Source organism: Gracilinanus agilis, chromosome 3 (genome assembly GCF_016433145.1).
Source record: "Gracilinanus agilis isolate LMUSP501 chromosome 3, AgileGrace, whole genome shotgun sequence".
Taxonomy (NCBI): Eukaryota; Metazoa; Chordata; class Mammalia; order Didelphimorphia; family Didelphidae; genus Gracilinanus; species Gracilinanus agilis.
Window position 1 is genome coordinate 594,521,492 of NC_058132.1, and position 17,622 is coordinate 594,539,113.

At 36.3% G+C, this 17,622-nt stretch overlaps 1 protein-coding gene across 1 annotated transcript in view; it reads right to left on the reverse strand.

Moving 5' to 3' along the window:
• The window catches only part of ORC2 (origin recognition complex subunit 2), a 61,956-nt gene that overhangs the window by 37,479 nt on the left and 6,855 nt on the right, over positions 1–17,622 (reverse strand). Inside the window, exons 2-8 of the mRNA XM_044669393.1 lie at positions 13,496–13,599; positions 12,137–12,280; positions 11,241–11,327; positions 7,053–7,142; positions 6,271–6,302; positions 1,035–1,095; positions 970–974 (exon numbers count right to left, since the gene is read on the reverse strand). Coding sequence (XP_044525328.1) covers positions 970–974; positions 1,035–1,095; positions 6,271–6,302; positions 7,053–7,142; positions 11,241–11,327; positions 12,137–12,280; positions 13,496–13,589 — 513 coding nt within the window. The 5' untranslated portion in view covers positions 13,590–13,599. The remainder of the gene's footprint in view (positions 1–969; positions 975–1,034; positions 1,096–6,270; positions 6,303–7,052; positions 7,143–11,240; positions 11,328–12,136; positions 12,281–13,495; positions 13,600–17,622) is intronic.

Consider the following 17,622-nt stretch of genomic DNA (forward strand, 5'->3'; position numbering starts at 1 on the left):
CTGCCCTTTGATCCAGCCATACCACTGTTGGGTTTGTACCCCAAAGAGATCATAGATAAACAGACTTGTATGAAAATATTTATAGCTGCGCTTTTTGTGGTGGCAAAAAACTGGAAAACGAGGGTATGTCCTTCAATTGGGGAATGGCTGAACAAATTGTGGTATATGCTGGTGATGGAATACTATTGTGCTAAAAGGAATAATAAACTGGAGGAATTCCATGTCAACTGGAAAGACCTCCAGGAATTGATGCAGAGTGAAAGGAGCAGAGCCAGAAGAACATTGTACACAGAGACTGATATACTGAGGTAAAATCAAATGCAATGGATTTCTGTACCAGCAGCAATGCAATGACACAAGACAGCTCTGAGGGATTTATGGTAAAGATGCTACCCACATTCAGAGGAAGGACTGTAGGAGAGGAAACATAGAAGAAAAACAACTGCTTGAACGCATGGGTCGGGGTGGACATGATTGAGGATGTAGACTCGAAACTACCACACCAATGCAACTAACAACAATTTGGAAATAGGTCTTGATCAATGACACATGACAAAACCAGTGGAAATGTACATCGACCATGGGTGGGGGGAGTGCGGGGGTGAAGGGGAAAGTAGGAGCATGAATCATGTAACCATGTTAAAAATGAATATTAATAAATGGTTAAAAAAAATGCCCCCTTCTCTCCTCCAACACTGTCATCCCCCTGGTAGGAGCCCTCATGAATTCATGTCTTGATTATTCTAATAGCCATTGGGTGGGTCTGCCTGACTCCATTCTCTCCCCACTTCAATATCAACTTCATTTAGTCACTAAAGTGATTTTCCAGAAGTACAGGTCAGACAATGTCACCCTGCCTACTTAATAAACTCCAGGGACTCCTTATTGCCCCCAGGAAAGAGTAGAGAAGAAGAAACAGTACGCAACCAAAGTAAGGGGAAAGTAGGTAGCTGATTGAGGAAAAGGTACTTGAGCTGTAACAAATATCAATGTCAATATATCCTTTTTAGTGAGAACTTATACAAAGTACATACCTGCTGTCAGTCGTTTCCTTAGTCTGTAAGGTGTTGACAGAAATTCACTTTTCTCATCACTCTGTAATATTAGGGTAGAAGAAAAACACATGTTGCATAGTCCAATAAACAAGCAAATTTCTAATAATAAAACTAAAGTTTTATTATTATTTAAAGAAAGTTATTTTCTCCCTGAATAAAAAAACAGATTAGTAATAATGATTCACATTTGCATAGCCTTTTATAGAAAGGAAATAGTATGTGTGGTCCCAGGAAGGGAAAGGATCAATTCTTTAGGAACAAGATACAGTTATGTAAAAAAAAAAAAAATACACTGAGAGGAGGAAAGTGCAAATCAAGATTGGAGAAAAGATTTCACAAAAGGTGTTTTTTCTCCATTTGTCAATTCCAAGTAACTAAGGAAATGAGAAGAACTGAATTCAAATAAAACCGAAGGGATGCCCATAAATTAGTGAACAACTGAATGTATTATGGCATATGAATTGTAATTAAATACTACTGTACTGAGAGAAATGAGGAAATAGTTTATGATTCCTTTCTAGTATTTTAAAGTTTACAATAGCATGGTAGAGTTGATAAAATACTGTCACAAAGACCTAGGTTTCAATTCATGCTCTGAAACCTATTAACCTGTCTATCTCAGATTACATGGAGACATGTAATTTGAAAAGAAAAGAAAACAAAAGAAAACAAAACTTAATTTTAAAAAATAATCTATGGCCAATTAATAGATATTTTCAAAACTGTGAAACTCTATTTCAACATCTGAAACTACCGCTATTTATGATCATATGAACTAACTATAGTACCTCTTTAAAGGATGTTCTGACAAAGAATATGGCCAAGTTAGAAAAAAACTAACAATTTTACCCAACAACCTCATATGGTGGGGGAAGAGGGAAAAATGTATATATGATTACTCTATTGCAATATCTCTATTGTCTCTGCAGTCTTATTAATAAAATGTTAGTTGGGGAAGAAAAAAAAAAGTTTACCAAACAGTGATGGCAAGAGCTGAAATTAGCTTAAACTTGAAAGAAATTCTGGGATCTAATGCCTGAGCCATACGAAGCTAGACCCTTAGTGTAATATCACCAAAAAGATAACAAGAATAGCTAGTGTTTAAATGCTGCTTCCAGGTTTGCAAAGCACTTTACAAGCATTTCATTTTATCCTCACGACAATGATGGCAGAATGATGTTGTTTTTAATCTACATTTAACAGATGAGAAAATGATTGTAGGCAGAAGTTAAGTGACTTAAACAGCATTACACAAACAGTAAATGTCTAAAGCCATTTTTAAATTCAGATTTTTCTGACTTCAGGTTCAACAGTGGACTAATTCACCTAGCAGCTTTCTGAGTTGGTGAACATATTAAAATCACACTCCTTCTTGGGTATATAGTCAAATATTTTATATAACCAACTCACCAAAATGGTCTCCAATTGTTCCAGGGAGAGATGATGCAGTTTGCATCTCCTTCCTCAGCCAAGGAAGGTACCAAAGGAAGACAGGGAGCCCTTAAAGATATATATATATATATATATTTTTTTAAACCCTTACCTTCCATCTCAGAATCAATACTGTGTGTATGGGTTCTAAGGCAGAAGAGTGGTAAGGGCTAGGCAATGGGGGTCAAGTAACTTGCCCAAGGTCACACAGCTGGGAAGTTTCTGAGGCCAGTTTTGAACCCCAGGACCTCCTGTCTCTGAGCCTAGTTCTCAATCCACTGAGACACCCAGCTGCCCCCCAAAAAATATTTAAACAGTTCTTTGATATGTAGGCTCCAGTCCTGACTAAACAGTTCACAAAGATGAACACTGGGGCAACTCCACTTGGGTGAAAACAGAATTCTGTCTTCCCAACATTAAAAAAAAAAAAAGCAGTTAATAAGGATCTAAGTAATTATTACTGAATACTTTTTTTTGGTAGTCTAACTTTTGTGTGCCAAATATTCACTAAATAAATTCGAAATTTGGAGAAGTGGGGGAATCCGAATCATCATCATCTACTTTAAAATGTTATTTTTCAGAAGGCAAACAAGCAATATCACGTAACGAATAGAATGCTAGATTTGGAATCAGGAAGACCTAGGTTCAACTCCTACTTCAATACTTCTAGGCTGGAGGCACTGTGCAGTAGAAAGAACACTGAGTCTAGCTGAAGAATTAGGATCAAACCCAAGGCCTAAAACCAATTAAGAGTCTGGTGACCAACCATATTGGCCATCTCTCATTTATGCCTCTGTTTCCTCAAGAACAAAGTACAGGGATTAGAATAGATGACCTGAGGTTCCTTCTAGAGCCGTTTTAAGTCACTTATTCTCTCTGGGCCTCAGCCATCTCTATAGGTTTTAGTCACAGATAAATAATATTCACTCTTCAGCTATTATTGTTATCTCTTTGGTGGTATTATACTAGGGATCTAACTTTGTATGAATCAGATATTAAATCCTAGAATTTAGTATAAACTAATTCTAATTCTTCCCCCTGCTGTTCAGTAAACTCCCTCTCCACCCATGCATAATGAAATGGCTGCAATGACAACAAAGATATTGTAATGGAGTAACCATATATACATAGTTCTTCATTTCACCCACCATATTGCTGTGACCTAATTCTCTTATTGCCAGACTCCACATGTATTTGCTGGATTCATGGCAGTAATCATGACTTTCTCAAAAGAAGCAATGCTAAACAATCAATGGCACCAACAGGAAAAAGATGCCTTGGTTTCTGCTTTGGCAGCTTTGCCACTAGCGAAGAACTTACAGTTCTTTGACAGGGGTGATGTCTATTGACCATAAAGGGCAAACAAAGCTTACTCTTAATCCTATTCAACCTTAATAATCCTCACTAAAAGGTTATTCGGCATAGTATTGTTCTCCTCCCTCAATTAACTCTTGTAAAATTTCTCTTCTTCTATAGTGATAATATGGTGGTTTTATTCACACTGACCTAAAAAAAAGTGACCCAGTTTTATTAAATATTGTAAAAGGAAACAGCTTTAAAAGCTAATATTTGAAAAACCAAACCATTTTCAGAGAAAGAAGTTAGTAATTTTCAACAGAATTGAACTATTTCAAAATTCTATTTTGCTTTTAGTTCTGAATTCTCTTCTTTCCAGCCACTGAGAAAGCAAGCAAAATAAAACCCATTAAAAATATGTATGGCCAAAGCAAAACAAATTAATTAACCAAGTCAAAAAACAATGCTTCCCCAAACTATACTTTGGACCAATCTTTTCCTCTCTATCTGAAGGTGGCTGGCTAGCATGTTTCAACACAAGTCCTCTGGAATTGCTATTGGTTCCACTGAAACAAGTTAAATATTCCCAAATTTAACAGGACAAGGACTATTTTTACTGGGAGAAATTAGATCATTTTCCAAATAAATAAGTCTCATGTAACTACTACCCAATATTCTTCTTGAATTATTTTCTTTGTATCAATATGCAATTTTTTAAAAAGGCATCATTTTTCAAAACTAGATGTTATTTTCAAAATCACAACACTGATTGGTTGGCTATTATAAACAAACATTTTTCTAGAATATAAATAATCTACCTGGAAATTTTCACTTTCCTAAAGTTTGGACAAACTTCTTTGCTATGTTCACCAACCTTGCATCGAAAGTGAATACTGTTGGTTTACTCCAGTAGCAGTTCATCTGAGTTAGAGAACCTCCTGAATTACCTTTTAAGTTCCATTACATACCTGGAACTGCTGCAGAAGATACTTCAAGTGGGAAGGAATGTTAGCTTCAAAAATTATATTCCTAAAGCACAGATTTCCCCTGCATAAAAAGTTTTAAGGGCTCCCAAGTACCTCTAGGATAAAATACAAAGTCTGGCATTTAAGATCTTTTTACAAACCTTCTATCATGCTTGGAATGCTCTCCCTTCTCATATGTACTTCAAGGAATATATAGCTTCCATCAATGCATTGCTCGAGTGCTAATTTTCTACAAGACACATTTTTCAGATCTCCCCAAATATTTTCTCCCAACCTCCAGAAAGTGCTTTATAATTTGCTGTGTGCATATTCTTATTTGTGTCCACATTGGTTTTCCCCCAAAAGAATGTAAATTTGAGGTAAGGAACATTTTTTTAACCTTTCCGCCCCCCCCCCCCCAATCTCTAACACATAGTAGAGACTCAACAAATACCTATATAATTAAATTGCAATATCAACTAATTTCCATTTTGGAATAATTCCATTAAAGCTAAATTATTTCCTATTCAATTATGAAATTACACTGATAACTCATGGAATCTATTACACTGCCTTCTTAAAAAATCTAGGAATAAAGCTATTTTAGATTAAACAGTTAACTGTTCAAAAGTTATAATCTAAGCCAGTGATGGGCAAACTTTTTTAAGAGGTGGCCAAAGGAAAGGAAATGCTCATCTGTCAGGCTGTTTCTAAGGCAACTCTTTTGAAGGCCAGATTGGGGGGAGGGGGGCCTGAAATGTTCTATCCAGCAGTGCAACATTATTCCTAATCTGATGAATACAATGAGTAGGATACAACACAATGAAAGTGTTTAATCTAAAATAGCTTTATTCCTAGATTTTTTTAAGAAGGCAATATTATTGTGCTATAAGAAATGATGAACTGCTTGATCTATATGAACTGAAAAGACTTCCATGAACTGATATGGAGTGAAATGAGCAGAACCAAGAGATCATTATACACAGTAACTAAAATGTATGGGATGATCAGATGTAATTGACTTTGCTACTAAAAGCAATGCAATGATCCAGGACAACTCTGAGGGATTTATGAGAGAGAATGCTCTCCACATCTAGAGAAAGAACTGTGGGAGTAGAAATCCAGAAGAAAACATGTGATTTATCAGTTGTTTATATGGGTACATGATTTGGAGTTTTGAATTTAAAAGATTACTCTATTACAAAAATGAATAATACAAAAATAGGTATTGAGTGATGATATATGTATAACCCAGTGGAACTGCTTGTCAGCTCTGGGAGGGAAGAGGAAAGGGAGAGAATATGAATCATGGAACCATGAAAAAATATTTTTTAAAAAATAAAAGTTATATTTTAAAAAACAGCTGCAACATACTAGAAACAAGCCAAAAAATTAAATGGAAGCTAGAATCTTGTCAGGCCAATTTTAATCTCTATGTTGAGAAAACATGAATCAGCAAAAGACAAAGTATGAAATATTATTTTTTAATTACTCAATTCATAATGCTTCATTTTATTGCTTACCTTCAATTGGTCTTTGTCTGAAGTGGATTGCTCTATAAAATAAACATAAAATAAAATTTTATTAAATGCCATATTAGTTATCACACATTTCAGCATGCATACCTTAGTTACCAAAGCACTAAGTTTTCAAGTTACTGTATCTAAGCGATTACATGGCTTTATCAGGAATATTAAATGCTCTATACCTCCATCTCAAATTTTCACTACTGATTCTACAATTATTCTTATGATTTTAATTAGCTTATTTTTACATTTTTTATGTCAGAATGAAGAACTAAAGCTGTTTCTTACTGATGTGCCCAAATTATAATGTTTTAAGTTAACCAGACTATGGCATAAAAAATACCAAAGACACATTGTTTAAATCAATATCTAAAAAATAAAAATTTTGCAAATTCTTTAAAACAATTTGCAGAGTTTTCTACAGTTTGTCTTTGCCAAGCTTTACCAGTGGTAGAGAGAGAGTAGCTCTGAATGGCCTCAAGAAAAGTTGAAACAATTCAGAATAGGCTCTAATAAAGATTTAATTCATAAAGTTAGTACCTAGATTTTATTTCTACTGCTGAATTTTGACTGTATGCATGCAGAGGTGAATTTTTACTTCAGAATGGGAGAAAAGGAAAAAAGGTAAAAAAACTGTACTTGGATCAGAAGGAAAAATGAAAAAAAAAAAACACCCTATCATTAAAATAATAAAAGATCTTTTAAATAAATAAGAAAAGTCTCCTTCAAAGTTGATGAAACAATTAGTTATATTTTCATTCTAAGATTCAACTACTTACTCTTGCTACTTTGTGGAGTGCTTGCCATCTTTTCAGTATTCTTACATATCAGTGAAACACTTTTCCCTGATGTTTTTGCTATTTCATAAGCTGAAAACAAAAAACAATGTCGATCACAAAAGAGATACACAAAAATTATTCAATGGACAATAACAAATTAAAGCAGAAAAATGAACTATATATATGTATATATATATATATTCACTTACATACAGTGAACATCTATGTATTATATCTCGACTACTAAAGAGCTCAAATAACCAGAACCAGAAGCAATGTGGCTAAGTAGATAGAGAGCTGGCTTTCAAATCAGAAAGACCAGGTTTAAAATTCTGCCTCTGATACATATTGGGACTCTTATGATTCTGGGCAGGTCACAAGTTATAAAGGAGACACTAACCTGCACTGGTAGAGGTAGTTTCTTTACCTGGAATTCCATTCCCTATATGAATGGAATCACTATTCTGCTCTCTACCCCTAATATTTAGAAGTTTTAAACTTAATCTATCTTAAATTTCATGTAGCTAGAGGAAGCAATGAGGTCATCATCTTTTTTACTCCCTTTCACAAAAAAAATTCTTGAACAAATGCTTTTTAAAAAAAATCTTACCCTCTGTCTTAGAATCAATATTAATCCCAAGGCAAATGTTAGCAGTAAGGGCTAGGTAATTGGGGTTAAGTAATTTCATAGTTAGGCAGTGTCTGAGGCCACATTTGAACCCAGGACCTTCTTTCTCAGGCCTGGCTCTCTATCCACTGAGCCACCTTAGCTATCCCAACAAATGTTCTTCACCCACTCATTTCCTTACCACCTGTCATCTATTAATTATGCTTTTATTTCAAAATTCAACTGAAACTGTACTAGACTGTCTCTACAAATGCAATGAACATTTTCATCCCTTAAAATAATAAACACAAGAAAGAAAAGTTGCCACAATTATAGATGTAGGATTGGAAGAGACCATAAAAGTAAACAGAATGACATTGTCTCTACTTTTGTCAATGATTCTACTCTGTGCCAACCACTAGATAGTTTGAATAACTCCTTAAGTTATGTTCCTTTAAGTTCAGAAGATCATGGGTTCAAAAGTGCAGTCTTCCTCTCTGAGTTAAGTTTAAAAGTCAAGTTTCCATATAAATCACTTGAATGAAAAGAAACCTGTTCTCTCTGTTCTGCTAGCTATCTTTCAAGGAAGTCTGGTTTGTTATCCATGTACCACTAACTTTGCAGGTGGACACAATATATCAACAAGATGAAAAAAAGGATGAATGCTAACCCTGCATGCATGATATCCTGCCAATTCTGTTCCCTACATTTATGATGCTTCTGACTTTGTAACCAAACATACTGTTTCCCCCCCTCTATGATGCTTGCCTTCTAGTTTTGGGATGCTCCTCCTTTTATCTTTAAAAATGATCATTTGGGATCTTTTGGCCTGCTGAGTATCTAAAGGCTCCTTTTATTGGTAATAGCTTGCCTTACTCATAGGTTGAATATACTTGGAGCTTTATGTGAAAAGACTGCTCAGGATCTCCTTAGAGAAGCTAATACAAGAGTTGGCATGTGCCAAGGGAACACAAAATTCTACAGAAAAATACAAAGGAGATAACATTATAAAATGGTATTATGCATCACATGAAATTAAATTATTCTGGCTTATGGAAATTCTTTTATGTTATGCTTGTTTTTACTTTTTGCATTTTTTTTGGTCTCCTAATTATGTAGTCTCAAGGTGAAATCATGGTTGTTAATGGTAATCTGTAAGTCGTGTCTCCCAGAGAAAAATACTCATAAAAAGCAGAAATCATGTTTATTAAATTTGCTTTTTAAAGTACCATGGATTAATAGTGCTTGTCACTAGAGCATAAGCTCTGAGAGTCAACATTAAGGGAAAGAGAAAATATTGCTTTGGTGAAAAACTCTGCCCTTATGGGGTCTCCAAAACATCTTTCACCTGGGTCATAATGAACCAGTGAATCAGGATGGTGGAAGATGTAATATTGACATTCTATAAGTGAAATCAGGAAGTACAATATAAAAAAGCTGCAGCTAAATAGAAGGATGATTCCCCAGATTGTCCTGGAAAAGGCAAATGAAGGAGTTGATGAAATTGGTTTTATCATTCATGCAAAAGCATTAAAGTCGGTTCTTAATAAGTGTTTGTTGGAACTGAATGGAATCCAGAGAGGAAAAACCAAATGAATGAATATGTAATCAATCTAGACCAGTGATGGGTAAACTTTCTAAATAGGGGGCCAAAGGAAAGGAAATGCTCATCTGTCAGTCTGTTTCTAAGGCAACTCTTTCGAAGTTTCATTGTATTGTATCCTACTCAATGTATTCGTCAGATTAGGATGTCGTACAGCATCTGGCCCGCTGGTTGAAGTTTGCCCATCACTGAGCTAGACTATAATATGCATTTTGTGTGTGTGTGTGTGTGTGTGTGTGTGTGTGTGTGTGTGTGTGTTTGTGCATGCACACGCATGCCACCTGGGGATATCTGACTGTGAATTATGGACTACCACAGTACCCAAAGAATAAAAATTAGGTGGCTCAGTGGACTGAGAGTCAGCCTAGAGACAGAGGTCCCGAGTTCAAACCTGGTCTCAGTCCCTTCCTAGTTGTGTGATCCTGGGCAAGTCACTTAACCCCCATTGCCTAGCCCTTACCATTCTCATCCCCATGCAAGTTATGCTAGGTTTTTTCCTTTCTTTTTAAAAACCCATCTGATTTGTGACTGAAATAACTGATATGTATGTCTTCTCCAGTTAAGAATGTGAGCTCCTTCAGAGTAGACTGTCTGGTTTTCCTATTTGTACCCTCTGCATTTACCACAGGTGCTGTGAACAGAGTAAGTGCTTAACCTAACACGTTTCTTTCATTAATTCACATACTTCCTTGTTTTCTGCCTCTCCTGATGTTTACAATGAGCAAAGTTATATCTGTTCTATTTTTCAAGAAATTCTGAATGATTTTAATGTATAGGTGGGAAAGACAACATGTAGTACAAGAACCTATAAACCCCTCTGTTCTACCTAATCAAAAAACACAAAAAACAAGGGCATCTTATATTCTCTATATATTTCAGTTAATTGTGAGATGATAAAAATATGGTTCTATTATTCAATATATCTTTAGAAAGTTTGATTGTTCTCTCTTGATGTCTTTGTTGAAAAAAACTACCTCTATACATATATGTACAGATGACTCTCAAAAGATTTTGTATAGAGAGGAGTGCTGGCATTTAAGTCAGCAGTTACTGATGCTCTCTCAGGCACCTTGTTTCATTAATACCACTCAAGATTTTTTCGAGGCCTTTAGCATCTTCCCCTCCTTCAGATACCTTGTCTATTGTTCATTCCAATTACACTGATGCCAGGGTGGATCTCCATTATAGATAATTTGTCCAATCTAGCTGCTTTTCTCCTTTTTAATGTTCTTTTGTGTCATGAGGATAAATATATGGGAAAGTAATATTAAGAAGAAATGAGGGGCAGCTGGGTAGCTCAGTGGAGTGAGAGTCAGGCCTAGAGACAGGAGGTCCTAGGTTCAAACCCGGCCTCAGCCACTTCCCAGCTGTGTGACCCTGGGCAAGTCACTTGACCCCCATTGCCCACCCTTACCAATCTTCCACCTATGAGACAATACACCGAAGTACAGGGGTTTAAAAAAAAAATACAAAAAAAAAAAAAAAAAAAAGAAATCAGAGGGCAGTTAAGTAGCACGGTGTATAGAGAGTCAGGCCTAGAGTCAAGTGGACTTGGGTTCAAATCTGTCTCAGATAATTCCTAGCTATTTGACCCTGGGCAAGTCACTAAATCATATTTGTCTAGTAGCCCTTAAAGATTTCTACCTTAGAATTGATACTTAGTATGGGTTCTAAGGCAGAATTTAAGGATTTTTTTAAAAAAAATTTTAAAAAAGAAGAAATGAGAGACTAGATATAGTACAAGATTCAAAAGAAATAAATCAGTCCCTTGTCTTGAAGATAAAATAGCTAGCAAAAAAAAAAATGTTCATGAAATTAAACTATTAAAGGGTATAAACAAGTGAAATAATGTATGCACACAAAAAACTCACCAATCACAAAGTAAGAGAAGAGTCAATATGAGGAGAGTCTAGTGAAAGAAGATTTATTAGACTTGCTCCTGGATGAGAAAAAAACAAATCAAAAATTGATAACATACCCAGTTCTGCCATCTTTTCAGGTTTTTTTCTAGTCTGAAAAGAATAAACTTTGCCACCACTTGCAACACAGCCATTTTTCAAGTATTCTGAAAACCAAAAAAAGATATGCAATAGTTAATAGTAAAAAACAACTTAAACCATTCAAAGTTTAAGTTAGAAAACATTAATTATTAATCTTCATTTTTTGTATAGTGATGTTTTTCTTTTTAAAATAAGAGCCAACAAATATTATTGGGTCCATAACTAGATGTGGTCACATAAGGATCATTTCTCATTCTGTTACCATTACCTCAATAGAGTAGAATATTGTACTTAAAAGCCACAGTCATGGATTCAATATCAATCTGGGACAATATTATTTTGTTTCACTGTCAGGAAACTCACCTTTGGATGTCTAGCTAAATGTCTAGCTAAAGGTCACATAGAGGACCAGGTCAAAGTGTCAACAGACCTACAAATCCATTTTCATTTATGAAAAACAACCAACAATTCAGGCCTTACTGACAGGAGATAGTGCCCATACCTATGATTTCTTTGGTACAGAGAACTCCGAGGTGAGCAAGAACCTTCTACAAATGTAGATTAGCACCTTTTCTGCAACAAAGAATCTTAGAGTTGTCTAGAGAACCAAGTGGGAAAGTGTTTTCTTTTGCATAGACACTGTCTTATAGTTGCATGCCTGGTATGTCAGAAGCATGACTTGATCCAGGTTTTCTTGGCTTCTAGGCCAGCTCTCTATCTATCTAGCTTCAGTAAATATCATGTTGTCTAGTGAAAGTAGGTCAGAACACAATCTACATTTATAAACACCTTGTTATTTATCCTATAGTATGTTGTTTTTATTTGACAAATTATTATTAAAAATTTTGAGATAACACTTTTTCCCAACAAATACCTTGGGAGTCTGCTCCTAGAATATCAACATAGTTCTCATCTTTTAAATCATCCTGGTCATCTTCATCTTGGTCATTTTCCTGCTTCTTCATTAGTTTCTTCACATTGACTAAAAGTTGAGCACGATCTTTTCGAAATTTAGCCCCTGCAATTATAACCAAAAAAACTCCCCTGTGTAAATGGAATTAGCTCATCCTCATCCGTTCTTTAGACTTTAGCCACCAGGAATGATGCCACCCCACCCACCCAACTTGGAATTAAGTGGGGAGGGGGAGGTCTGTGATCCACATGTGATAGTGACAAATCAAAAACAAGTGACTTCCCCCTGGGCAGTCCAAAACAGTTTTGAGACTGCCATTTGTCCATGTAAAACTGGAGGTGGATGCAGGAAGTGATGAAAACTGCTATCTTTTAAATATGATGGTAACTTCCTGTGAGGGGCTTTTTGCCTTTTGAACTGAACTTGGCGTTGGAGGAGCTCAAGTGAGACCTCAGACTGCTTCCTTTTGAATTGTCACATGGGTAAATTAGGCTGACTCTTTCTTTCCCTTGGCAATTCTGAAGGCTTCCCTCAAGAGGCCTCTCATCTTAGAGAAGGCCTTGTGGCTAGAAGCTTTGATTAATTAACCTCTGTGTCCCCTCTGCTGGGGGCCTCTGAAGCCCTACCTGGTTCAGGCCTCCAGTCCAGACCAGAATTTCTCTCTCTCATTTTCCCTACCTTCAACCTTCCTAATTTGCAAATAAACCACCATAAAAGTCATCCTGACTGGGGTCTCTTATTTTGGAATGGAGTAATTGATTCCTGGTGACTAAACTTTAAATATCCAGTCCAACCATAATCCTTCCCATTTTCCCCTTTTATGCCCTTAAAATAACCTGTTTAAAATTCTCTGGATGCTAAAATTAGGAAAAATGTTTTTCTTTTTATATTTTTTATACTTTTTAAAATTTTGTAAAGATGAAAAGGAAAATAAAACTTTATTTGCCAAAAGGGACATAAAGTCTCCTAGAACTGAGTTCATTCCAAACTTTACACATATTTCAAATTAAGCATTTAAATTTCAAATGCAACCAATTCTCAACTTCAAGGCGCAATATAGGCATAATTCTGCAATTAGAATTAACTATTGCTGCGAGGCAATCTCAAGAATATATAACTTTGCAAATTACGATTTCTCAGTTACAAAGTTTAAAATAAGGAAAATTCAGCAATGAAGAATTTTTATACACAATGTAAGTGTGTTAGATAAAATATTTCTGTCAATTAAAGAATCAGACTATGACTATCTAGATGAAGGTGAAACAAGACTCAAACAGTAGACAAGCACCTTTCCAAATATAATTAAAAGATACTCGGTACCTTCTTCTTTATCAAGAATGTGATTAAGAACATCATCATCCCCTACAAATTGAACTTCCAACATCTTGACTTTTTGTTGCTTTAAATGGCTCATCACTATCAACCTTAATAGAAATAGAAATAAAACATTCAAAAGCAATGAAAAGATTTATACCAAGTACATTTAGGCAAATTTAAAGTTTAATGTTATTTATGAATATCCCCTAAAATGCAATTTTTACCAGGATGCTGCAAACCATCAGTTAGTTTTACCATCTCTTAATAGTTACTGGGAATAAGCAGTCCTTTTAAGTGTTTAGTAAAGTTACATATTTTAGTTATTTTGTTCTTCTTTTTAAATTCATTTGTATAATTTGCATTAAATTTTTTCTTGTAAAAAATCTTTTAAGTATAAGGATGTAAAGGAAAGAGGGAATAAGCATTTACATGGCACCTACTATGGACCAGGAACTGTGCTAAGTGCTTTTTACAAATATTAACTCATTTGACTTTCATAGCAATCTTGTGAGACAGCTATCATCCTTATTTTACAATTGAGAAAATTGAAGCAAACAGCTTAAATGACTTGCCCAGGGTCACATAAATGGTAGGTATGTACAGCTAACATACATTTCTTCCTGTCTCCAGCCCAGCTTTCTCTCTACTTTATTACCAACCTCATAGAAATTACTTATTTGACCTTTCCTCAAAATGTGTGGTTGCCCTAAATTCTCTCTCTACTATAAAACTTTAACATCTAGGATAAAAGCACCAGGTCTAGAAGAAAATAAATCTCTACAAGTAAAAAAACATTCAATATAAACAGTCAAAAGAGGTGAAGATTATGCCACCAAGCTGTGATTGGTCCATCTGTCAACCAGAAAGAAAGAAGCACTTTTAATTCCACAAGTCATTTATAAGGCAAGTTTTTTCTCCCTCTCACTAGTAAGCAAAAAAAAAAAAAAAGCAGAGAGAAGAGCAAAGAAGATGGTAAAAGCAGCAACAGTAACAAAAGAAGCACATTTTTAAAAAATTTAAACTTTTAAATAAGAAATAATTTAAAAATTTTAAATAAGAAATAATTTTTAAAATTATTTTAAAAATTATCTCTGGGGGACAGTAAGGTGGCTCAGTGTATTTAATGTCAGGCCTAAAGAGGAGAGGTCCTGGGTTCAAATGTGGCCTGAGACACCCTAGCCCATATCCTGGGCGAATCACTCAATCCCAAATGCCTAGTCATTACCAATCTTCTGCCTTGGGAGCAATATTTAGTATTGATTCCAAGAAGGAAGGTAAGGATTAAAAAAAATTACTGGGACAATGCTTAAAAAACATCTTAAGAACATCATTTAAATATTAGAAAGTAACAAAGCTTCAAGATAGAAAGGCTTTTAGACCAGAACTAAACGAAAAATTTGATATCCAAATACAAAAATCAAGAGAAATATGAAAAGGTAAATAAGAAAGAGAGGGGGGAAATTTTTTTAAGGGCTTCAATAAGGTCAAATTGTTTATATTCCTATACAGAAAAATGTTATTTGTATTCACTATTATAGTAGTTAGAAGAATTATTCATAAATAGATGTTAGGGTACTAAGTGGTTTAAGATGATATGCAAAAAAAGAAAAGGGGGAGAACAGAAGATGGCACCAAGAGAAACTTGAAGGAATAAGAAAATAGGATAATCTATACCACACAAAGAGGTGCATTGGAGGGGGAGGGGAAGAATACTATTATAAGAAGGAGAGGAAGAGAGTGCTGATAGGTAATACTCAAACCTTACCTCAGTGGAATAAATTATGAGAAGAAAGAGCATCTAGATGCACTGGGATATCGAATTTTATCTTATCCTACAGGGAAGTTGAAAGGTGAAAAACCAAGGCGGGAAGTAGGGCAGGGAATACAAAAAGGGAGGGAAAGAGATGGGGGAGGGAATTTAATAGACCCTAAAAAAAATAAGAGGAGAATAAAAAGGGAGGGGGCAAAAAGGGAAATAAAATAAGGGTAGGGATTAGGGGAACCGATTAAAAGCAAACCACTGGCATAGAAGAAAATAGCGGAAGAAGAAAGGGCAGGACTAGGGGAGGAAATCAAAATGTTGGGGAATACACAGGTGGTAATCATAACTCTGAATGTGAATGGGATGAACTCACCCATAAAACAGAAACAAAGAGCAGAGTGGATTAGAAACCAAAATCCTACCAAATGTTGTCTACAAGAAACACACATGAGGCAGGTAGACACACACAGGGTAACGGTAAAAGGCTGGAGCAAAATCCATTGGGTATCAATTGAAAAATAAGGCAGCAATCATATCATGATGTCTGACAAAACCAAAGTAAAAATAGATCTGATTAAAAGAGATAGGGAAGGTAATTACATCCTGATAAAAGGCAGCATAGACAATGAAGAAATATCAGTACAACATGTATGCACCAAATGGTATAGCATTCAAAAAAAATTTTTTTTAAACCCTTAACTTCTGTGTATTGGCTCCTAGGTGGAAGAGTGGTAAGGGTGGGCAATGGGGGTCAAGTGACTTGCCCAGGGTCACATAGCTGAGAAGAGTCTGAGGCTAGATTTGAACCTAGGACCTCCCATCTCTAGGCCTGGCTCTCAATCCACTGAGCTACCCAGCTGCCCCCCAGCATTCAAATTTTTAAAGGAGAAACTATTGGAGCTTAAGGAGGAAATAGTAAAACTATACTAGTGGGAGACCTGAACCTTCCTCTATCAAATCTAGATAAATAAAACCAAAAAATAAATAAGAGGCAAGAGATGTGAATGAAATCTTAGAAAAATTAGAGTTAATAGATATGTGGGGAAAAATAAATAGGGACAAAAAGGAATACACCTTCTTTTCAGCAGTACATGGTACATTCACAAAGACTGACCATGTACTAAGGCATAAAAATGTGGCAAACAAGTGCAAAAGAGCAGAAATAATAAATGCAAGCTTTTCAGATCATAATGCAATAAAAATAATAATTAGTAAGGGTACATGGAGAGGCAAATAAAAAATTAATTGGAAATTAACTAATGTGATTCTCCAAAATCGGTTAAAGAACAAATCATAGAAACAAATAATAATTTCATTGAAGAGAATGACAATGATGAGACATCCTATCAAAATCTATGGGATGCAGCCAAAGCAGTACTCAGAGGGAAATTTCTATCCTTGAGAGCATATATTAACAAATTAGGGAAGACAGAGGTCAATGAATTGGGCATGCAAATTAAAAGACTAGAAAGAAAACAGTTAAAAATCCCCAGATAAAAACTAAATTAGAGGACTTCCGGTTAAGATGGTGGCCGAACCACACAGGACCCCTCAAGGGGAAATAAAAATGAGTCCAGAGGAACGAAGGAACCCCACAACAGGGCGCAGCATTGAAGGTATGCAGAATCGGGGCATTTCCACACTTTAAAGGGGTGAAACAGCTCTCACTAAAACACGAGAGGAAGAAGCCCCTCCCCCACCCCCCACACTGCACAAGCCGGTAAACAGGACTGGGGCAACCAGATAATCACTGGCAGCCCCGGAGCCTGTACCTGTGCGCTGCAAAACGAGGGACCCCAGGTGGCTGGGACTTTCCCTGAGCGCCCACGTGGGTGAAGGCACCGCTTTGGGCCTGGACAAAGGCCCCTAAAACACGGCCTTTCCCAAGCTCTGAAGGCATCGCCTCAGGTGCGAATAAAGATCTCCAGCCCACGGACTTTCACTACCTTCTGCGGGGGTGAAAGCAGGGCGCTAAGAGCATCAGCGCAGGCAAAGGCAGTGCCCTAGGCTTGAATAACGATCTCCAGCCCAGGCTTGGACCTCCAGTGAGGACCCAGTGCAGACCTGAGCGTGGCTGTGGAAGCAGCCCCAAAGACTGCTGAAGGAACCTCGGGCAGAGGGGCAGACCGGGAACTACCAGGAGGCCTGACCCCGAGGACAAGGAGACTGGAGCCCCCCCCCACCCCCCCAAGCTTGCAAGGCCCAAGCAGACCCGGAGTGCAAAGACAAAGCGGAAAAGGGGCGGGGCTAACAATGGCCAGCAATAAGGAAGTCCAGAAGAAAAAGACCATCAAGAGAAACTCTGGAACACTCGACAACTTCTACACAGAGAAAATCCAGACAACAGAGGAGGGAAAACAAAAATCCA